Consider the following 23,423-nt stretch of genomic DNA (forward strand, 5'->3'; position numbering starts at 1 on the left):
CGTGATCGATTGGTTGAGTCTGCGCAGGTAGTTAAGGAGTCACTGAGGCCACATCTGTTGGGAGTAAACAAAAGCTTTCTTTTACCCCACCGGGACCCTCCTGAGCTCTCCATGGACTACCACAGCTGTAGTGTACTGTATTCTGTATTTTAACGATGAGCCGTGTTAAAGTTGTTGCGAGGAAGTTGGTGAACTGTGCTGTTGTTTGTGACTACCGCTGAGCGTTTCCTGAGTCGTCTTATCAGCGCCGAGGCTGGGACACGTACCTACCACTCCTCGGTCTGTTTCTCTGAGCTGTTGTTGAACTCTGCCCGTCAGTATGTGCCTCTTCTCATCATAGGTAAAGTACAATACATGTATCTGACGCTGGGTGGTTAAATAGAAGTGTACATATAGTGGTTTGAGGTGAAAAGGTGTTGTTAATATCCTCTGTACCACCAATTAATGCCCCACCCGCTGTCCGCGCGCAGGTGTACGCGTGACCATGTTGTTTCATCTGTTCATACTCCTTCAACTCCTGTCATGCGGACATCTGGCCTGTACGAGGAGGTTACTGTCGCAACATGAAGACCAAGAAGGTGAGATACTGTAGGAGAAGTTAACCCTAACCATTCAGATGTATCAGTTCAGCTGTTGATCATATCACCTGTTGGACACTAGTGTTTGTAGATGAGGGGGACGCCAACTCGTTCCTGGGTCGCCATCTGCTGTTCAACCGGTTTGACTTTGAGATTTTCGTCCCTGGAAATCTGGAACGGGAGTGTTATGAAGAAGTGTGCAATTACGAAGAAGCAAGGGAGGTCTTTGAAAACATCCCGGCTACAGTTAAGTGGTGATGTTCAGTGGGCTGCTGCTCATGAGCACTAACAGAGAGACCTTACAGCAGAGGACATACTAACCATGATGCTTTGTTTTGCAGAATGATTTCTGGAAGAAATACAATGCAGGTAAGAGAAAGAAAGAGATACATACCTTCATTTGTTATATAGGTCATTTTAAATTCATGTTATCAAATATATTGTGCAAATTTGTTTACTAAGAGACATCTTGTATGGATATTTAATGTAATATTTGCATAATAACAATGCAGAACAACTAATAAACTGTGTCATTAACCCAAATATTGATCACAGTAACAGCAGGGAGATTGTGTAAAATGAGAGATTTGGATGAATGTGTGAATGTGACATTTTCAGGGACTTTTTATTCAATTTTCTGCCCGTGTTATGTATTATATTTTAATTTTTAACAATTTCACATATTTAATAGCCCTATTTTTGGACAAATTCAGTGTTGTCTTCTCCCTGATGCTTTGCTATTGTTCTATTAGCTCTTTGGTTGTTTTAATTGCATACTTTTCTAATGCAGGAGGAGGCTGTTTAGCAGTGAGTGAAGGCTCTTTGAGTAAAGCATGTGTTCAGAGCTTCACTGTGCCCTACGGTTTATATCTTAAGTAATAATCTTAACATTAACAAATAACAATGTCATTTACTTTTCTTCAAAGCAATGAACAAAACCCTGAGCCGTGAACCTACTTAATATATTTTTGAAAAAATTCTTACACCCCTTAAAATCAAGAACGCATCACAGCTTCCAGTAAAGCTTTGGTGACCCCCTAATGGTGTCAGGACCCCCAGGTTGGGAACCAGTGGCGTAGGCTATGTGTTGTTTAGGAACACTTGTGCCTTGCCTGTAGCAAGCACAATTATGTTATGCTGCTTTCAAAACCAGTTTCACCACTTGTTTTACAGTGTACTGTAGCTGTGAAAATTATTGCTAGGTATGCAACCTATTGCTCAAATTCCAATTGTGAGATGCAAATCACCTCTGTACTCTCCTGTGTTTTGCATCAGCAATGAGGACTGAATTCTAAATAGATCTGATAACCGCATATCTGCTGCTACAGAAAGTCAAACTATTGTCAAACTACTTTAGAAACAATATCTGATGAAAAAGAGCAACCTGTCTGTGATTTTCAGCTGGCTACCTTTTATAACATGCTGTCCAGTGACTCACTTTGGTCTGTGATGATCCACAGATAAGGACAAGCGCTCTCGGGTTGATGTGACATCTCTTTTGGTGGGACTGATCGCTGGTGGAGTGGCCATTGTTATCGTTGGCCTCCTGATCTGGTATTTTTGTCAAGAAAAATGCAAGAACAACTTCAGCCGTGCAAAGTAAGTCAGAGTATCTTTATTATTATTAATGACAGCTACATTATCCCTACACAGTTTCACCTTAGTATAGGACTACTAGGACCTTTCAGCTACAGTACCCCCAAGGCTATAGACACTAGTAGATAACTTTCGCGCTATAAACCCAGTTTACATTTTTACAAGCTGTTTTGACATTTTTATATGCTGACAACTGTAACTCACAATTTTATAGTGTAATTTGCTCTTGTTGAGTATCTGTCATGAGGGCTGCAACTAACTTATAATATATACCAATTAATCTACAGATTATTTTCTTGATTAGGCCTATTTGTTTTGATGAATCAAAGTGAAAATGACCTGAAATGATGAGACAATCATCAACACACTTGTTTTAAGATTCACCGTGTATGATTTAGGGGGATGTATCGGCAGAAATGGAATGTAATAAATATGTATTCTTTAGTGTAAAATGGAAATTGGAATCGTGTTTTCATTATCTTAGAATAAGACGTTTATATGTACATAGGGACCGGGTCCTCATCTACTGAAATCGCCAAATTGCACTGCCATGTTTCTACAGTAGCCCAAAACAGACAAACCAAACACTAGCTCTAAATGGGGACATTTACGTTTTCACGTAGGCCACTGTAATTTGTGGCATGGCCCCTCCACGACGAGAGTGTCAGAAACATTGATATTTTTTTTTTATTGTGAAACTGCTTTATTCAGTGTTTTTAATGGTTCAAAATCATCAGGTCTGATTATTTTGGAGGGGAAGAGACCTTCAGATAATTCGGCTTATGGTACAGACCTGAATGTCAGGATCAAAAAATAGGGTGAGCACGCATAAAGTTATCTGAGAAAAAAGGTGAGCACACATAAGCAGGTGCAGGGCTAGCAGCCCATCTGCGACGTGCCAAACAGTGTAGGAGAAGCACTGATCCGTAAAATGAAACTGCTTTATTCAGTCTTTTTTTATCAGTTTTAGTCACCTGGTCTGTTTGTTTTGGAGAGGAGGAGGCCTCTGTAGATAAAAACCTCCTGAACAATGAACACTGAAGGAATTCTAACCTGGAGAAGTACCTCTAAGCTCTATACCTGTTCTGAAACTGTGCTAATGCTTCTTCTCAAATGCAGTTTGTTGTATAAAAAGAATAAAGTTCCACCATAACCTTATTACTCAAAGGCATTATGTTGTCCACATATCAGTGACACATGTATGTCTACACTCCCCTCACAGCTCCATTCGGGTGCGACCGAGGAGGAGTAATGCTTCTCTAATAATGCGACGGCTGGAGGAGGTGTCCTTACAACCTGTGCTCCCACCTGTACCCCCACCCCCTATGGAGGAAATAGACCCCCCAGGACTGCCTTCCTATGAGCAGGCAATCGCAAAGAGTGGACAACATGATGCACCGCCTCCTCCCTATCCTGGGTATTTGCATATGCATTCATATTTTCAGTTATGTCATAACTCACTGTTCAGGTTTTTCTCGTACACAATCCATGATGCGGTCACAGAAAGAACATTCAAACATATTTGTGTAATATCTCTTATTTTTGCTTTTAGCTCACAACCTGGAACTATTCGGCGGTAGTATCTTCGGGACAACATCTCCGCATGTGTGTCAGCATCAAGCAGACACTTTAGGTTGTGCTGCTCTGCTTAGCATTGTATACCAAGCTTTCATCATCACAAGATTCGAAACACTTCTTTATGCCTGTTTTTTTATTTCCCTGATCATCTTTCTCCACTAATGCATCTCTAACCTTTCTGGTCTGTTGGTTTACATTTTCCCTAACAGTGTAATCCCCCTTCTAATGTGCCTCTACTACTGTATCTGTTCTCCCAGGTGTGATTATGCTCTGTAATATAACCTCAACCCTGTGCTGAATAAGCTTTTACACAGTTTGCTGCTTTTTGTATAATGAAAATGAAGAATCAATAATGTGTCTGGACCTGAGAGATTTAAGTTGCTGGAGTACTTAGGCCCTTAAGGAGCGACTGCTTTAGGCACAGCATGCATACAAGGAGTGAGAGCGAGATTATGATTATGTTTCATTACACGATAAGTATTACTCGTAATTGAAGAGAGACAGACTGATTGTGTTGTCGTGCACCTCCCTGTCTCCCTCAGAAGGAAAAATAGTAACAGCCAAACTGATTTAAGTGGCATGATGGTATTATATATCGCCATACAGAAAATCCTTTTATAATAAGGATAATACAAGTGTTCTTGGTGTACTGGCCTACCAGCTTGCTTTGTTAAGATTCACGTTGTACTTTCATATCATCATCTTTTACCTCTTTAAATGTGCTCTTATAATAAGTGAAGTCATGTTTGCGTTCAATATATTATGGTTAATTATTAAATGTACTAGAAATGGAAAGGCAGATTTACCATATTTTATTTTTACACCACAGAATATTTTACCATTTTACAATAAGAGTTATAGCTGTGATTGATGTGATGGCTAAAACATATTTCAGCAGTCGGGATGTGGCACAGCAGTAACAGGCAACTGTGCCTTATGCAAACCTGTCGGATGCTGGTGTCTCATCGTCATCAGCTGATACAGTAAAACAAGGGTAAAGAACTTATTATGTCCCTGTAAATTACCATTATAGAGTTTCATCATGACATTATGAAAACGTGTTGAGGGCCTGCTGTGTTGAAGCTGATCTGAAATATAACTACTTGAAAATCTTTTATAGATGTTTTAATAAAAGAGATATTTTAATTACTATTGTCTCATCTTTCAACTGTGTGTGATGTTGTGTGCATGTGTGCAAGGTGACTCTGTACTGACTCTCACTTTGAGGCTTCGTGTAGATATGATCGGCTTTAAGGGTTTAGTTGGGCCATAGCAGATGAAAATTGTGTATCCTCCTGAGACCCTGTGTCTTCATATGAGGACATTATATGTTGGGTTTACTGGACCTCATACGTCATTCTGCTTAACTTAAACCTCACGTCCTTAGCATTTTTTTGTGCCATGTAGTGGTAGTAAGACCACTATACACTAATCCATGTAAAAACAAGATGGCAGCCATCTCTGCCAAGTCAGTCTGCAGCCGATCCAGACACAAAAGTGGACAAGGTAAAGTGCCTGATCAAATTCAATGGTTGAAACTTGTTTATCTATGATTAATAACATTTCTAGTTTGATATGGCATACAAATTTGACCAATTTTAGCAAAAGTAACGACGCTGTTATTCAGGAAGTACTCATTTGCAGACACTGGGAATTTTTCATCAGCTCGTTAAAGTACGTTGAGACTTTATTATCTCCTGTGAGGACATTTTTTTTATTATTGTTGACAATGTTTAGTTTTTTTTATACTTATCAGGTCCTACTAATCTCAGATAGCAAGAACACAAACTTGAACATTGCAGTTAATGACATCAACTGTATAAAGATTTTAGACTCAACTGCTATCATCGTGTAGTGTCATTGTCCATCAGATTTGAACACATTTATTGTACTGTACGTCAATTTGTTCAGAGGCTAAAAACTACATGAACTGGCTGCATGCTGTCACGTTGTGGGAGAACAAATCAAGCCAAAGTAATTTTCAAATACCTTAAAGAACTGGAAAGCAACTGTGTTCTCAGCTAAAGACACATCAAAAGCACAGAGATTATTGTCCAACAACAAAACGAAGTCCTCCCTTACATTTTACACATTTTAAAGATTACACAATGTTTCTCTGTTTTCCAAAGAGGGTTTCCATATTGTTATATTCATGTCATGTTTCATTGATTATACCTTGTATCAAACTCAAACACATAGTTCACATGGAACACACCGGTACGATCAAGTATTAATAGGAGTTGAAATAATTCATGCAACTGCAGAAGACCACTGCATTCATCACAATACATAAATCAACATTCTCCATATATGTAGGAAAGGACCCCAAATGACTCCAAAGAGTGGTTGTTTATCTTTCATGATGTATGACATCTTTTCCAGAGGTAGAGTTATGGAGAACTCTTTAATCCAGTTAATGAACTTTGGTTTACTGCTCTTTTCCCAAGACAGTGAGATAAGTCTTTTTGCAAGCTTTGGACAGAGATTAAAGACAGCAATATCTTTCTTGGATGTAAGATGTTCGTCAGGGTGTAAACCAAGAATGAAAAACTTTGGGTCCTGTGTTAATTGTATGCTCAATATATTCTCCAGAGCTTGTTTAATCTCCTGCCAGAACTCTTTGACACAGTGAAAAAGGTCCATTTCTCCTGTCCACACCAAACACAGACAGGTCTGGGACAGTGTTATTAGACTTGTTTAATTTTTCTGATGTCACATAGGTCTTCATTAACCAGTCATGTTGCAGCAGTATGAGCCGAGTATTAACAGTTTGTGTTTATGCTTCAGCACTTGCTGCTTCCCAGTCCTCTGAAGGGAAATCCTCGTTTAGGTCTTCTCTCCAGGCATTCAATTTTAATACAGAAGACTCAGAGGCTTATATAATTTGGAGATAATACCCTTGCCTGAACAATCATTTTGCACTTCTGTTTCCAAGCCAATGTACCGTTTGGCATCCTTTGTGAATTTGAATAAGTTTTACCTTTTTATCAGTAAATATATTGTATTGATGTGAAATTTTGCCATTAAAATCAACCAAGCAAGCTTATTCATTCATTCTTAGTTGTAATATACTGCAGCGTTTGTTCTAAAGTCTAATAAAAAGAAAAGATTTAGCCTAGTTACAATCAAGTATGCCATATGGTACATGTTTCCGAATGACATAATGGTTGTCAATATGGCTGCTGATAAAGCACAAAAGTTACTGAAAAAAAAAAAAAAAAAAGAAATCTCTTAAAAGGGAGTTACAATAAAACTGAACAATTATTTTACAGTTTCTAATTAGGCTCCAGAGATATCCACAACAGAAAATCTCAAATGTCTTCTAATTTATTATTAATATTTAATTCATTTAGAATAAATTTGATATTGTTATAACAATTTAAACATATTATCCAAGCACAGTCTGGGTATAATAAATAATTTCATAGGGATTTGGGGCTCCGTGATAGTGTAGAAATAAAGTTTGGGTATTTCAAATGATGTTTTTTAATAAATACGCAGATCGGAGATGAAGCTGAACTTTTGCGTGGAAGGAAGGAAAACTACAAAACTTCCAGCCAAAGTCTGCGGTGCATCCTGGGAAATCCACCAACATGGGTACGTGAAACCATGCAGGGCTTGCACTCTCTCCATGACGGGGGATGAACAAAAATCAGCGAGACCACTCTGAGGGCTGAAGCTTCACTTTTATCGAGGATATATCTCGGTTTTTAGGACTGTGCGGTGCTCTGTCGGGACTGCCTACCCTGGTCCGTCGGTCGGTCGGTGGGTTGGACCCCGGGCTGCTACGATGTGTGTCCGCTGCTTTACGAAGCTCCGCCGGGGAAGTGAATCTCTCACCGGATGATGGACAGAAACTACCCGACCTCCAGCTTCGCGGACGCGCTGGCCCCACCAGCACAGACCGTAGCTTCTTGGGCCTATGACCGCAGCACTGCTAGTGTCAAGCCAAGGTAAAAGATGAAGGAGAGGGCACCTTACGAAGGAAATTTCGGTGATGGAGGGGCCTAGCTTTGCGTGTGGAGAAAAGTGCAGAGGTCCTTGTTATCGGGAACACTGGAGGGGTTTCACAGATATCGGAATTTGATCGGAGTTGTTGGGGCTTTGACTTGTCAGTGGTTCATTAGCCGTTTGTTACTGTCTCCCACCTTGCTAGTTTTCGCTAGCACACCGCCTCCCCAGCATGGTGTAGAGTTGGTGTTAAGTAGAGAAGGGAATTATTATATATCTCTAATAAGTTTAACCAGCTAGACAGCTCTAACTAGCATTTTATTGGCCTGTTTTATACACCCACAGGTGCTCGCCAAAGCCCAAACATGATAGGTAGCTACCGATGCTAGTCATGTCAGTTATGGCACCTCAAATTAGTAGTGCATAGCTATTGGTGTTGTTACCTAAGAGCTAAGAGGCGACGTGTCGAAGTCTGTACATATTCATATCATTATTTCAGTCACATTGCTGTCATGGACATTATGTTAACTAATACAACTTAACTTCCATTAGATAAAAACAGAGTTGATATAACAGCAAACATGCCAAAGCTGTAAAACTCTAACTTAGTTAAACTCAAGTTGTTGTATTATGCTCTGCTCCATATTGCAATTATAAAAATGCCTTATGCTTAATGACAAAATAATGGTATGTGTTTAAATTAATCAGATTGTGCTCACAAGCAGCACAAATAAATCACTTAAGTTGTTTCACATGAAACCCTCCTAAAGAATAACTAGAAAGGCAGGAGCAGATTAATATGATCCTATTTATTAGGCTATATAAATTATTACTTAATCAATTGATGAATGAGAAATCAATGTTTATGGTCCTCTCGCCATTACAGATGAGTTATGAGAAGAAACAGTTGTGTTTCATTAAGACAATATGAATATGAATATCAATTGACATACACAGTGGCCACTTTATTAGGTACACCTCTAAAATCTAATGCAGTTTAGCACAACAGCTCAGCCATATATTCCACCTTTACAACTATAATAATGTGATGTTATTGCGTGGTGCTATGTATTATAATACTGTATATTGAGAGGTTGAGAGGTGTGACAATTGCTGTGCCCACCCCATTCAAACTTTTTGGGAAGGGGTGGGGCAGCATTAGAGACACATATTAAAGTGGAAACAGACAACATTTAATTCCTCCCATCCCACTTGTATTTGGAAGTGTTGTTATTGTCACTGTCAAAAAGACATACTGATTGTTTTCCTTTTTCCCCAGAGCCAAGCAACTACCAACAACAGAGGACACACTGCATTTTGTTTTCCTCAGTCACTTCCATGTTGGTGTTTCCACTGCCGGGGATAGTAACTCCACTGATACTCTTTGGTAACTGGGGATAGCTACCGTGGGGAACAAAAATGCTGTCCTCTTTTTGGTGGCACAGTATATAGTTTTTGATCATTTTTTCATGTCATTGCAGTGTCAGCTTGCGCAATAAACATCACAAAAGACTGCAATATTGCACTCAAGGTTTATTTTAGTTGGTTGATATAACATATGACTAGAAAACTGAACTGAACTACATTTTGTGTTGACTTCAATGTTCAGTTTGTTCAGTAAAAGAATGTAGGAAATTATTCCCTTAATTTTTTTTTTTTAAATCCACAGGCAATTTGTTTTATTTTAGTAATTATACTAAAAGCAGCAGAAAGGCAGAACTGAGTAAACTTAAATATCTTTTTTTTTAATCGCAAGTAATATCTTTACTGTCTTGATGTTATTATATATGTGTGTATATACATATATATATATATATGTATATGTATATATATATATATATATATATATGTATATGTGTTATTATATATATATTTTCCTTACACTGTGCAGCCCTAATCTTCCGGTTTTGATTGTGCAATGGTTAATGCACTTCCTTTGTGTTGTAAATAGGACCTTAGTTTTCCCAGGGGATCGTACCCAGGGGCAGATAGAATTGTGTAGTGAAAGTGAGGCTCACAGGAAGTCGATCTAAATGCGGATGGTGTCATTATTTTGTAGCCATTACACTATGCAATCAACACGATAAATAAAAGCAAAAATCTTGTCTATTTCCACTTTAATACAATGCAGTCCAGTATAACACCACCACTACAACCTCAGTTAGAAAACATACTGTTTTAATTAACACATTTCTGCCACTGTCAACAACAAACAAACAAACATCACAGTCCTCAGAAATGTAAATATGTGGCAGATCTGTTGTGTTGGATTCCATCAATGGAGCATAGGTGTATGTTACTTAATAGTCAAACAGAAAAGAAGAGTTACATAACAGAAGATTGCTGGTACGTGTGTGTGTGGGTCTGTTGAAGGGACCAGAAAAAGAGGCTGATGACTCTCTTTCAGCGCTGTGTTCTTCCACAGATGTTTACCTTCTGGCAAAAAGGGAACACTTCAGATCAGGATGGCTACGTCTGATTACCTCCGATTTTATTTTAGTTTCCTACAAGTTTTCCCTGGAGAGAATATGATGTAATGCATCAGATATTAAACTTTTTTTCCCTAATTGGCTCAGGTAAACATTATCAGAGTTCCTCACACACTAAGTAGAGCAATTACCTTTTATTTTTGGACATCAACAACAGTTACTGGTGAATTCTACAATCCACAAACCATTTTAAAGCTCAAACAGCCATTTAGATTTTTGTAAGTAAGAACTATGAACTTCTAATGTAACTAAACTCCTATGAACTAATATGCCATAGCCTGTTAGACTGCTAGTTATTTCCATTCAGAGTAATATTGCCAAAGTGTTTGTAGATTTTTATCTATTTTTTTGCTAACATGGAGGGGCAAAGAGGTCCTTTTTCCCCACACACTTACAAAAACAAGACAATGATTTCATTGTCTTGTTTTTGTAAGTGTTGCTCATAATAATAGCCTTAAAGATGTGCTGTGTTTTGTATGAATAACTTGACTGACCTTCTGTGACGGACTTAAGTAGCTTGTATTAAGCATATTTTCTCAAAGCATGCTTCATTAAGTTATCAGGGCTTGCTTTCTGCAATTAGGCCTTTTGTCTGTCAGTGGACAGCGAAGACTTTACAGAATCAGTACTTGAAAACAAACACGCTGTGTGTTGAGAAAAGTCATTTACCGAGTTGGGTGTGTCACCGCTGCTTGTGAAGACGAGAACTTTCATGTATGTGTTTGTGTGTCGATGCAGTTCCAGTTATGGTGCAGCACACCATGATGCAGAGCTGCTCCAGAGGCAAAGCTACACTTCCACCCACCAGCTTCCCACCTACACTACATCACACCTTCCTGCTGCAGCAGGTGAGTTATGAATGCTATTCACAGTGTTCTTAAAGGTTCAGTTCACCCAAATTACAATGACCTTTCTTCCTTGGTGGCATCTAGTCATGACTGTATCTTTGCTTTATATGCATTGCTTATTTGAAATATGACCTTGTGACTTGTGCCACTAATCAAAATAGTGGATGTAAATGAACTTTCCTTTGTCACAACACTGAAAAACTACATTTTTAAAAACTCAGCACTTGGGGATATAACAATTTGCGTTATTGTATTGAACAATCAAGTACAAGGCTTTCAGTTCAGTACGCATTACAAACTGAATGATTCGTTGAACTATTCTTCTGCCACTGTGCTCAGCAAGGCAGCCCACTCGACTTAACATACAACATGCTGTCTGACCCTCCCACCCCAAACCAAAACATTCTCTTCCAGTGAGACAGACTAAGAGGCACGTTACGCTAAGCTAGCTCATTGGAATATGGTTACTAATGCCCATAACGCCATTACCAGACCAGAGATAGAAAATCCTTGAATAACTTTCAGAGTTCGCGTTTGGAGGGTCTTCAGTACGCTGCGAATTATGACAGCGATGGTGTGCGAGTGGTGGATAAAAAACACAACAGTATGTCACATCTGCTCCGTGACAGTAGGATACATCAGTGGGAATACTTAAGACATATCAACTCATTTATGTCAACATCATCCCAGTGTGTCAATAGATGGAACTAGAAGAAAACAAGGAGAAACGCACACGCTACATGTTAATTTTATCCCTGCAGCATTAAGTCAGTGATTCCCAACTGAGTTAGACAGAGCAAAAGAAATCACTGCAGCAATTGTTACATTTATAGCTGCGGATATGAGACTCTACTCTGTAGTAAAAGACGTAGGCTTTACAAACATGCTTCATATAATTAAACCCTGTAACAATATTCCTTCACAAATCCATTTCAGCCAGACGGTAATTCCTGCTTTGGACAAATAAAAGAAAAATCTCAAATTATGAATTAATATAACATAAAATTTTAAAAAAAATTATTAAAATAAAAGGAAGTTTTTCTGGCATTTCTATTTTGCTGTATCCAAGACATACTGTACCATGACACCCAAGTTGTATCGAACCGAACCATGAATTTTGTGAACTGTTGCACCTCTACTCAGCGCTATTGTGTCTGGATAATACACAAGCTGTGCTGTGGACAGTTTTAATTGGGGTCATTTCTTCAGCATAAACTAGTTCCATTACAAATCTAATTTTTATATTGTTTTATACCAATACATCGGCCTGGCCAATTTATCGTTCAGGCTCTTGTAGATATCACTATCACTTTGCACACAGGATTGTGTTTTCTTTGTTACCTGTGGTCATCATTCTTTTTCTTTCTTGATCATTAGGAGCGCTCGACTCGAGCAGTAATACTTCTGAGACCTCAATCATGAGCTTCCTGTCAGCCATGGAATCTAGAAGCCTTCAGGCTGGTCCTGTTAGTGCCTCACTGCTTCCTCCTTTCAGACCCCCATCATGGCCTGCTGGTGAGAACAGAACACTATTATACTGTACTAGACCAAGTCATTTTACATTTACCCCTTATAGAGAATAGACGACACAGTTTATATATAACTTCTGAAATAATCTATGGGGCTCACTGGCAGATAAAGGATTTCTGCATCATATTATCTCATGAAAGACTTATGTGAAATTAACTCCTGAAGATAAGAGGCATAGCTTAGCAGTGGGTGATGCATCAAACATATCTGATACACTCAAATGTCATTACATATGTGATACAGCAGACAACCATATTGAGACATTAGGATATTCCTTGCACATTTTTGTAAGCATGTGCATTAGAAGAAGGCCCTATTTATGTACAGTAGACTCCCTCTTGCTCTCTCTCTCACTCACACACACACACACACACACCAAAATGATCAACCACGCCCATTAGTTTAAAGTCAATTTAAAAAATTAAAATAGAGGAAGATCCTGGAGCAGGTCTGTCATCTGGAGGTGGTTTTGTTTCAGGAGAGCAGATGTGAAACATACAAAATATGCTACAAATTGATTGCTGATAAAGATAACAATCCCAAGAATCTGTGCCATTACGTAAAACGCCACCTAGTACAGAACACTGCAGTCAAGCCAGCCTCTGCTTCGAAAAAGTCGGTCAAACCAGCTCCCACATTGTTTTTCTGTATGTGTATGTGTATATACTAAACATTATCGTAAGAGCATGTAAAAACTGATTTCAGAATAAAGTGACCTTCTGGTGAACAAGTCAGTCAGTTTGTCAATAATAAATAAAAATAGGTAAATAAAACAAAATGAGTAAGTATTAAATAATAAAGTGAGTGTCACTCAGACAATATCAGGACAGTCTGATGTTGAATTTCAAAATTAAAGCCCTCTAAAATGTCACATAGGAGCTGTGTTCCCTCTAAATTCAGATAAGTTTACTGAAATGATCACATCGATAATGATCATATGCGTCAAAGGGTTAAATTAAAATCATTCATGTCAGTATAGCATAAAAATGTCAAGATAATATGTGTAAGCCATATTTCCCAGCCCTAGCATAACTCTTGAAAGTGCTTAGAGAAGGGGTTGGTGATGTCCGTATTTACATGTTTTTGGTTAAACACAAGTTTTGTCCATTGTGTACAATTTAATTCATTATGTTTGGATTATATCGAGTCATGTTGCCTGTCCTGTCCTTACATTGTCTGTTCTGTGCTGTGCAGGTACCAACGCCTCCACCACAGAGCTGTATTTGACTGGTGCTTTGCCTTCTACTGCCACTTTCCCCTCTCCTGCTGCTCTGTCGTCCTATCAGCACACTGGTGCCTACCCTTCCAGGAGTTATGCTACCAACCCATCCTTGGCACTCCAGGATCCTGCCTTCAGCACTTCAACCAATGGCCTGTTTTCTCACCATGACCCCCTTCTCCATCTCAAATCAAGCCAGACTGTGCTTCCCACTGCATTGGCCTTCAATCATCTCCCTGCCCCTGCTTTGGGCTCGGCTTTGCCTGTCCAGTCCTCTACTTACCGATCAGCCCAGGAGTCAGCCCCCCACCTCCTACAGCCCCAGTTCAGCCTGCTACCCTCTGCCTTGCCTGCCCCTCATGGTGCCCCACAACCGTACGGGGCCACAGTATTCTCAGGCTCTATTGAAAGAGCTCTTCAGCGTGAATGTAGTGTGATCAAACACCACCAGAGGCCTTCCAGCAGCCACGCGGCCTCAGAGCAATTGCCCAGTGCAGAGCACTCCTTACAGGGGTACTTTGGCTCTGCCAGTGAAGCTGATGTGTCCTACCAGCAGGACCCTTCCCGTCAGACCCCAGTATCCTGCAGCCCTTCCACAGGAGCAGATTCCTCTCAAGGGGTCAGTCGTGCTCCACAACCCAAAACAGCCTCAGTAACTCAAGCTTATTCGTCCACTTCTGTGCCAAAGGCTAAAGACTCTTCCAAATTAGCTCCACACCCTTCTGGGGGTGAGGAGAGTCACGAGCACTCTCAGAACCTGACAGGAGGGTCTCCTGACCGTTACTCCTCCCCAGGACACAAGCAGAACTCGGTGATTGCTAATCAGCAGTCAGTACAGCTATCCAGCCTTATGTCCAGTAGTTTGTCACAAACCTATATCACCACCCACACCCAGTCACAGCCCTCCCATTCCACCTCAGACAAACTTTCCCCCCTTTACAAGACTCTGCCTTCCCTCTCTAGCCAGTCTGACAATGTGGCATCTGTTAGTCAGACTCTTGTTTACTCCTCTAGTCCCGGGCTGAGCCAGCAGCAGGAGATCCAGTATGGAGCCCAGGTCCAGGGCTTGTGTCAGGGGAATCTCTCTGAGAGCTACCCCACCACTCACTCTCAGGGTGCCCCAAACGTGACTTTTACATCTCAGTCACAGGAGCAAGCTTCGGTGACTCAGAGCTACGCCACAGGACAATCCCTTAACCTTAACTCCTCTTACCCACCCACGTGTGTGCGAAGTCTGCCCTCATCAAATTCTTCACAGGACTACACCCTCATGCAGGCCTCAGTGGGAGTTAAAACACATGACACACTGTCTCAGCAGCAGACACAGCCCCATAAATATGTTTTGTCTGCACCGTTGCCTACCTACTCTTCAACTGCTCAAGCCTTACAAAATAACATCAGATCCTCAATACAAGACATAAAGCCAACATACGGCAAACAGAAACTTGGAGAGCTTCCTATCCAGGACATTGATGCTCTCCAGCAGGCATCGATGGAAGCCTCTGCTGCAGCTAGCAATATGTCTGCTCACAACAATGTCATCTATGTTGTTTCAAAAATGGACGATCATCACAAAACTCAAAGTGTTATCCGAAGCAATTCGCGATCTGATGACCAGCTCATGGGACTAGGTCATACAAACACAGCACAGATGAAGGACGAAAGAATGGGTTCTCTGAGCCAACAGCACATTCATCTAAGCAGTGCCAATGGTCAGGAAACTGTCGACACAAAAACTACAAATTCCAGTATTATATCTTCACATGTACCCCTTAGCTCAGAGCAGGTCAAGCAGCACCCTCTCCAACTCAAGTCTCCTGAGCCACATCATCAAAACCACCAGAATCATACTCAATCCCAGAGCCAGACCCCAGCAGCCCACACCCAATTCATCACCGTTCCCAGCACTCAGGTTCTCCTCGAGCCCAACCAGATGATTTTGCTCCAGCAGCCTCTTGTTCACCACAGTCAAAACACATCAAAGGTGGTATCAGTGCAGGGTATCCAACAAACCCAAGATCTGGGCCCTGTTCATGTCCAGTATCTTCAGATGGGCCGAGAACTGCTTTGTCCCAGTGTCACCGAAAACCAGAGACAGCAGGGCACGGTAGTGTCTGAACAGAGCTCAGGATGCCCTGATTCCTCCAAACACCACTACAGCCAGTCGGCAAATCAGCAACCAAATGATGCCAAGAACCACTTTGCTCTCAACTCCATTTGCTTCCCAGACTCTATGCTACTTGCAGATGACAGAAATATTTTGTCAAATGTCGATGACATCCTGGCTGCCACGGTGGCAGCCTGTGGCGTCACACCACAAGACTTTGTCAAAGCTACATCCTCTGCTGAGGCTGAAATGGCAGTTATGGCAAGCCCTGTTGATTCTAAAGGTCACTTCCAGACTGTGGATATAAGGCACATGTCACCTAATTTCTCCTCAGCACAACAGCCAATCATGACCAACACTAATACCCACAACATGACCATGACACTAAATGGAGCTCAGATGGCTGCAGACTGTCAGCCTGTTCACAACAACAGTTCTGAGCTTGACACAAATGGAGATGGAGGGAGCTCTGAGAACGACTATCACTTAGCCGGACATGTTTATGACCCCACAGGTCTCCACAGCAGAATCAAAGGGAATTCAAAGTGCATTAAAACAGAGGATGGCTCCATGGAATCCCCAGGCGGTGAAGACTTTTCCAAAAAGAAGGTTCGCTCTAAGTCCTTAACCAAACCAGGTGGTCCCGAGGAGGATAATGGACAAGCCAGGCAGGCCAAGCGCAGTGGGCAGGCCAAGCGGCAAAACTCCAGGGGCAGTGATGTCAGCTCGCCATCTGCCTCACAGGGTGTATATGATGGTTGTCCGCAGCAGGAGAGAATCAGACAGAAGATCCGTGAAGTGGAAGAGAAACAGCCAGAGGTCAAAACAGGCTTCATTGGCTCCTTCCTCGACTTTATCAAATCTGGCCCCAAACAGCAATACTCTCCAAGTCCTACACGAACTATCAGTCGCCCAAGAAAGCCCTGCACCACGTCGAAACCACTGCCATGTACTTTGCCTTCTTTGCCTCCCAAACTGCAGACTCTGCCTGGGCCTTTGATTCCCCAGGAGAACCAAGGAGTGAGCTCCCAACAGAAACGTCTGGATGAGGATTTGCAAAAGAACTTGGAGACTCTGCCATCATTCAGCTCCGATGAGGAGGAGAACACCGGGAAGAACCAGGCCCTGAGGAACAGCATCAGCTCAGCGCTTTCAGCTCTGGATGAGGCTTCAGATCGGAAATCCAGGACAGGTAATGATCTCTGCTTAAGCTCGTCAAGAGCTGAAAATATTGTGAACAGAACACCAGCCTAAAATCTTTTATATTATTGTTCATCTCTTGCAGAGTTGTCCAAACTTTTTTGAATGTAGGCCAGATGAGATCATGTGAAAATGTGGGGGCCAGCTGTTTCTCACATCATACGGTTTATGAGAAAAAGAAGTCCCATACAAATGAGACAAACTCAACTGTTTCAATTTTTAGTGAAAAGTATTCAACTTTCCAACGCTCCTGAAAACAATTGACCTCACTGTTGACCTTGTGTGTGTGTTTATGAGAACACATAGTTCTGCTTGCGTAGTTACTACTTGGTTCATGTGTACAAACTGTGTAATAGTCCTGCTGTTGTTGGGTGAAAGGACAAAATGCACAGTGAACGTGCTGGATTGACCAGTATAGGTGGCAGGACACATTTAATGTATTTTGAAAGACAAGCTGATTTAAATTGGTCCAAGGGCCACCATTGGCCCCCAGGCCAGACTTTGGACATGTCTGATCTAATAATTGTGTTTTTGATTCTAATGTATTTTATACCACCTGAAAATGATAACAAATCCACACAGGTTACGTGAGTCCAATCAGTCAGAACCCTCATTTTATATAAAATAAATTTACAATAATATAAAAGAAATTCTAATTTTTTGTGTTGCAATAACTGGTAAAAGTTAGGTATTTTACCTGAAAAATGGTCTGAAACATTTTATCAGAAGTGTGGCTGGCACTGACATTTGTTTCATGTTTCTCCCATTTTCATTGTTCCCTGTTTCATGCAAAACATCAGCAGTATTCTGTTTCCTGTGCTGTTTTTAACCTTTATCACACGTGACATCAATAATACCCTTACTTGTCAGTTCTTTTGGTAATATGCTGTGATAAGCATTTTTAAGCGTCTGTGTTTTTGTCTCTTGGAGAATGCTGTCTGAAATCTCTTCATGTATTGTTCATATAAGAAATCTAGTTGAGGTGTCATTTTCATGTTTCTTTCTGAAAATGTTTTTCTTAAACACATCCATACTGTATATTTGCAACCCTTCTCCAGATAACCAAATCCCCAGTGTGATGATGAAGCCAGACCAGGTTACCACCATGCCTCACACTGTCACTGAGACCTGTTTGTCGCGAGTAACTCCTCCTACACAGACAACAAACACCCCCTCACTAGGGCCTGTGTTTGTGGCCAAAGAGGAGTCTAAAGAGACCACACCAGGCCAGCTGGCTGTGCAGTTGCCGAGTGTTGCCATTGAGGGACTGACTGACGAGGAGCTGTCAGATAGTGGAGGGGAGGGAATGTACCGGGAGAGAGACGAGTTTGTCGTCAGGAATGAGGACATCGAAAGCTTAAAGGTACAGCTTTGACAAACGGGGATGGAAAATGAATCCTGGTGGACACGGGATTTGGTGTTGAGCTAAATTTAGGGTTGTCATATCAGATCTTGTGTAAACTGGTAGTTGAATATTAATTGTTAGATTTTCTTAAACTGTAACTGTTACTACATACTGATGTATTTTGCATATGTCCAGGTGACAATGAGATCAGGCAGTGAGCCTCCAGCCATCTGGAAAGTCCAGAAGGCTCTGCTGCAGAAATTTGTGCCTGAGTTGAGGGATGGGAAAAGAGTCTTCTCAGCCACTAACAGTGTAAGGAAATGCAAACATGCCAAAACCCATATTTACATGTAGAAGTATTCGATCATTCAGATGTTTTTGTTTTTTTTTTTTTATTCTTTATTCTGCGACAGGTAACATGTTGTTTTTCTTTGTGTGTGTAGTATCTTGGATACTTTGGTGACGCCAAAACCATGTACCAGAGGGTATATGTGAAGTTCTTGGACACAGTAAACAAAAGGGAGTATGTACGAGTTTGTAGTCGGAAGCCACGCTGCAAGCCTATGAACTCGCTAAGGTACGCTTAAAGTGTTGATTGATGTAATTCTTCTTTTTTTTTTTCCCCAAACATGACCAGTGGTGTAACTTTGTTTGTTCTGCCTCCCAGGGGGGTTCAGGTAAAAACTCTGCTGGGCCTGTCAGCCGCCCCTCAGTCCTCAGTCATCCCAAGCCAAAAGCCTCGACCCAAACAACTCAAGCCCAGAGCAGAGCCCCCACCTAAAAAGAGGAGAAAATGGAAGGAGGAGTTTTCACCGACTGCCTCGGGATCATCTGCAGAAGAGGGTGGTGAAGATGATGGTGAAAAGGCCTTTTGACTTTTCTCATTAAATCTAGTTTGCATTTAAGTTGATAGGATTGTCGTCTAAATCTCTTACCGCTGTCTCACTGCCTCTTTGTGCTTTTCTGATCTTTGATCTCTCACACGCACATACTCTTAGAGTTAAACCCCCCAGTGCCATTTGCTTCGCGGTTACTCAACACACGAACCATGAAGGAGACATTCAAGAGCTTTGTGGAACTGCTCATCAGCATTGTTTTGGATGAAGATGTGATGACAGCACTTGAGCGGGAAAAAGGTGAGTGAATTGACTTTCTGGATGTTGAGCCACTGGCTTAAAGAAACACTCAGAGAGTATCTGTAATTGAGAGCCTGGGCTGGGATTGTCTGCACGCAGCTCTCAACATGGAGGTTGCTAAGTCGAAAGCTAGCAGCTAACTGTGCTAACAACAGCAAAAGTGCTTACATAGCTAACAGTGTTAACCTGTGGGAGAAACGGAGAATGAGTGCTGCTTTTCTCGACGCCATGGCCCACCACTGGTGGTCAGGGCAGCGTTATCAGTGGTAACCGCCATATGAGCACAGTGCAGAGCGGCGGCAATACGCTAGCGAGTGGGATACACACACAGGGACTCATTAACATGAGTACACCAACATGAATGCTGGCTGGAACATGGACCAAAACAAAGAGAGAAGCTCGGGTTACAACACACATACACAGGGAGCGTGACTGTGTCCTCTGCTCAGGATGCCATTACTCCACTATATCTTTACATAGCAGATAGTGGTTTGCTGCTAAACTGATGCCCTGAATGTGATATAGAGCTCAGTTATAGAAGCTGAAAGAAAAAAATCCCAAAACAAGGGTCAGGTGAGTCAGGCAGTAGACTTGAGCCATGTTGACTTTTTAATTTGTCTGTCAGATGAGTTGCTGCTGCCACATATGAAAAGAGTGGATGGGATGATCACTGACAACAGGAAACGGCTGCTTCACAAACTGCACATAGGGCAGGTTCTTAAGGTGGGTATGATTTTGTTTTTTTTCCTTTTTGTTTGTTAAATGTCAAACTTGCAAACAAACCCTGAATCTATTTTGATAAGAAAAAGAAAAGCAAAGCTACAGAACATTGTCTGCTGTCTGTGAACCCAAGTAACTCCCTTGTCCTGTGTCTTCAGACGGCTCTAGACAGCTTCCCGGAGATCTCAGTGGTGACTGAGCTGAAGAAGGACGGGGAGACCCCTGCCTTTAAGGTGCGTCTCAGTGGGAAGGCCTACAACAAGAAAACCTTGAAGCCCTACAAGGTGCCTAACAAAGTGCCACAGGTGAGACAAGATCATATTTTGGCAGAATTCACTGTGCTCTCACTGTACGTCCAGCAGAGGGCACAGCGACACCATTTTGTGTTTCTTACTCATTTCTCTATTGTGTTGAGCACTGAAGTCACTGTTCTTTCCTGTCATGTTTGTTATTGGACCAGATATGAAACATTTAGTTATAAATGTCCCTGAAAAGTTTTTGCTCTGCCTTTTCTGTTTTTAGGAGTATACAGTGGACCAGCAGAAAACTCAGTGGTTCTCTCTGTACCACTCTTTGCAGCATTACAAGTACCACACGTACCTCATGTGTAAGGATGAGGTGAGACGTTGTTGTATACCTGTATGCTAAGCTTGTGACTTAAATGAAGTGTTCTCTGTGTAGGTGCTGAGTGCTGATTCATTGTAGATTTTACTCTGACGAGTAATATTTTGTAGGTTTAAATTCACACCGTTTGTGGTTCTACCCTCCAGATCGCATCTATGCGTGTGCAGACAGGGGATCTGGGGCAGGAGGAGACGGTACAGAAGTGTCTGCAGAACGGAGCTTGGGTAGAGGGGCTCTTCGATCGCTTCGGGGAGTTAATCAATCAAGTGCAGCAGGCCTGCCGATGATCTAGCCCTGACATGCTTGGCTAAAACAACAGCAAAGTCCAACACCTAAAAAATATGAGGATGCCTCCAGCTCAAACTGGCAACACAGAGAAGGATGGAGTGAGTCTCTCCTTTCTGAATCAGGGACCTGTCAGCTGTCTTACCTTAGAGATGTTCGGGGGGGCCTGTGGCCTAAAGTGGCACGAGTGAACAGAGGGACAGCAGTAAAGGTAAAAGTCCGCATCACTGCATCCCAGCAGGAAGCAGTAATGTGATCAACAGAGGACAAGGACTTTGGTTTTGGGAGCATTTTGGGAAGACTTCCACATAATGCTTCTCCTAGTCTTTGTAGGTTTTTGTAGTTACAAGCCCACTTTTTAATGGGCTTTTTCATAGATTTATAATTTTTTTTTTTTTTTAGTTAAATGCCAGATTATAACCAGTGAGTATGCACTAGATAGAGAGCAATTGGCATAGGAAGTAGAGCACAGCCAGTAATAAAAACGCAGAAATCAGATTGCCTACAGTTATAACAAGCCTTCATCCATCATTTGATACATAGGCTCACATCCAGAGAAGTTGATTTATTGTTAAAAAAATAAAACTCTATATATATTATGTATAACTGTAGTTATATACTGTTTGTAAAACATCCATTTTGTAATGGAGCGCCAACTTATATATAATGTACATTTTGTATAAAAGAACAGGGAGGTGGGAACTGCAGCGATTCTCTTAGGGAGGAATTTAGTAACTATATACTGTATCTATATTGTGGTTCAACTTTTGTGCTTCAAACGCCCTTTTGCTTATCAGATGCAAATCAGTGCCGTTCCAGTACTGCTTTTTATGAATTTTGTTAATCAAATATGACTTACCCGAGGGTAAAATGAAACAAATAAAAGTTGTCTTTATACTCCTTTACAGACATAGCCCACATTTTATGACAAATAGATATATATATTTTTCACAGAAGTAAATATTGTTATGTTCTCATTACAGTTTCTAAGACACTTTTTCATTGTTTTTTCACAGTTTTCCAAAATGGACTCTTTATAAGTCAGTTATCAATTTTATGCTATCAAAAAAACAATCTTGTTCTTTACAGATGCAGTTTGTAAATAAAGTGCCGCATGTATCAGATGTTTGCTCTGGTATGTTTTGTCTGAGGTGATTAACCTTTTCCAAATTATCCTATGTGATGTGACAGGTTTTGAAAATGCAGTTGCAAGAAGAAATGCAGAAGTCCTAGCTCGAGGGATTACCATGTTCGTTTGGTACATAAAATTTGCTCGATGTCCTTGGTGTTTTCACAGGCTATGTTGACAGCTGTCTTGGATGTTTGAGGGAGGGAGAGTGGGTGCAGTGTGAGATTGTCATCCATCATTCTTCTGTTATTGTGTCAGTGACATAGTGCCAAAAGCCTCAACAGCGAGTCCTGGCGTCCTAGGAAAATCCAATGAACACTGATTAGACACTCATATACTGAGTAATACTAATTACAGCTTTGCTTTGCCAACTCAAAAAAACTGTGTCCACAGCTCAGAGGTCAGTCAGTGTTAAACGTCACTTGCTTGTCAGACTGTGCAGTTAATATTGGCTCATATTCTTGGGTGGGGAGGATATGGTCGTGATGCTCGCCCACCATGCTCTCATGACTAAACTATTCACAGTGAATGGGTGGCTGACTTTGTGTCGTCTGAGAGGGTCTTGAGCTCGTTGAATAAAATATGATTGTCCAGCCAATCCAGCCACAATGCAAAATTACTGGCAACCCCCAAACAACAAAAGTGTCTCTGTGCTGCAGCAACAGCTCTGTAAGGAAAGCCACTGTCCTCTGTCCTTTGGAGTTGCGGAGGACGGCCAGTCAGGCAAGCGTTTGAGATTCCAGTACGGGCACAACTGTTAGAGACAGATACTGAATGTCTGCTCTCCAGATGAAAAGCATATGAATTTTAATGCACTGCATTGTTCCATATGTGGGAGACAGACTGAGAGGACCCTTGAGGCAGCGTGAGAATGTGAGACGGGTAGTGTTTGGTAAGACTGCAAAACACTCACTGCCTATTGGTTTTGGAAATGCCCTGTGGTGAAACTTAATGTACTGTGTAGTGATGGTGTTGTTTTAAAGCTGCTTTAACCAGTCACATACACACTCCTATTTAACTTCAATTTAGAGGAAACTGTTGTGCTTTGTACTCCACTGCATTCATTCAGCAGATCTAGTTACTTGAAC

At 41.3% G+C, this 23,423-nt stretch overlaps 2 protein-coding genes across 2 annotated transcripts; both read left to right on the forward strand.

Annotated features, from left to right (window-relative positions):
- On the forward strand, positions 1-4,902 carry prrg4 (proline rich Gla (G-carboxyglutamic acid) 4 (transmembrane)). Its single transcript, XM_049562613.1, has 7 exons — positions 1-340; positions 471-578; positions 661-824; positions 920-947; positions 2,039-2,177; positions 3,397-3,591; positions 3,727-4,902. The coding sequence occupies exons 2-7, from the start codon at positions 485-487 to the stop codon at positions 3,752-3,754; spliced, it is 648 nt and encodes a 215-aa protein (XP_049418570.1). The 5' UTR covers positions 1-340; positions 471-484; the 3' UTR covers positions 3,755-4,902.
- A 2,425-nt stretch (positions 4,903-7,327) lies between these two features.
- Positions 7,328-22,347, forward strand: qser1 (glutamine and serine rich 1). Its single transcript, XM_049599838.1, has 13 exons — positions 7,328-7,705; positions 10,931-11,040; positions 12,418-12,555; positions 13,765-17,088; positions 18,155-18,459; positions 18,637-18,753; positions 18,885-19,018; positions 19,109-19,299; positions 19,440-19,577; positions 20,203-20,300; positions 20,456-20,602; positions 20,820-20,915; positions 21,068-22,347. Exons 1-13 carry the CDS (start codon positions 7,596-7,598, stop codon positions 21,206-21,208), a joined length of 5,049 nt encoding a protein of 1,682 aa, XP_049455795.1. The 5' UTR covers positions 7,328-7,595; the 3' UTR covers positions 21,209-22,347.
- The last annotated feature ends 1,076 nt before the right edge of the window (positions 22,348-23,423 follow it).

This window comes from Epinephelus fuscoguttatus, linkage group LG2, assembly GCF_011397635.1.
Source record: "Epinephelus fuscoguttatus linkage group LG2, E.fuscoguttatus.final_Chr_v1".
NCBI classification, from domain to species: domain Eukaryota; kingdom Metazoa; phylum Chordata; class Actinopteri; order Perciformes; family Serranidae; genus Epinephelus; species Epinephelus fuscoguttatus.

What these genes read in the sequence shown, in the direction of transcription:
- prrg4 (XM_049562613.1), top strand. Translation starts at nt 485, where the DNA reads ATGTTGTTTCATCTGTTCATACTCCTTCAACTCCTGTCATGCGGACAT. An exon ending in GCAACATGAAGACCAAGAAG is followed by an intron (nt 579 to 660) that starts GTGAGATACTGT and finishes GTTGGACACTAG; the next exon opens with TGTTTGTAGATGAGGGGGAC. An exon ending in TTGAAAACATCCCGGCTACA is followed by an intron (nt 825 to 919) that starts GTTAAGTGGTGA and finishes TTTGTTTTGCAG; the next exon opens with AATGATTTCTGGAAGAAATA.
- qser1 (XM_049599838.1), top strand. Translation starts at nt 7,596, where the DNA reads ATGATGGACAGAAACTACCCGACCTCCAGCTTCGCGGACGCGCTGGCC. An exon ending in ACCCCCATCATGGCCTGCTG is followed by an intron (nt 12,556 to 13,764) that starts GTGAGAACAGAA and finishes TGTGCTGTGCAG; the next exon opens with GTACCAACGCCTCCACCACA. An exon ending in ACATAGGGCAGGTTCTTAAG is followed by an intron (nt 20,301 to 20,455) that starts GTGGGTATGATT and finishes CTGTGTCTTCAG; the next exon opens with ACGGCTCTAGACAGCTTCCC.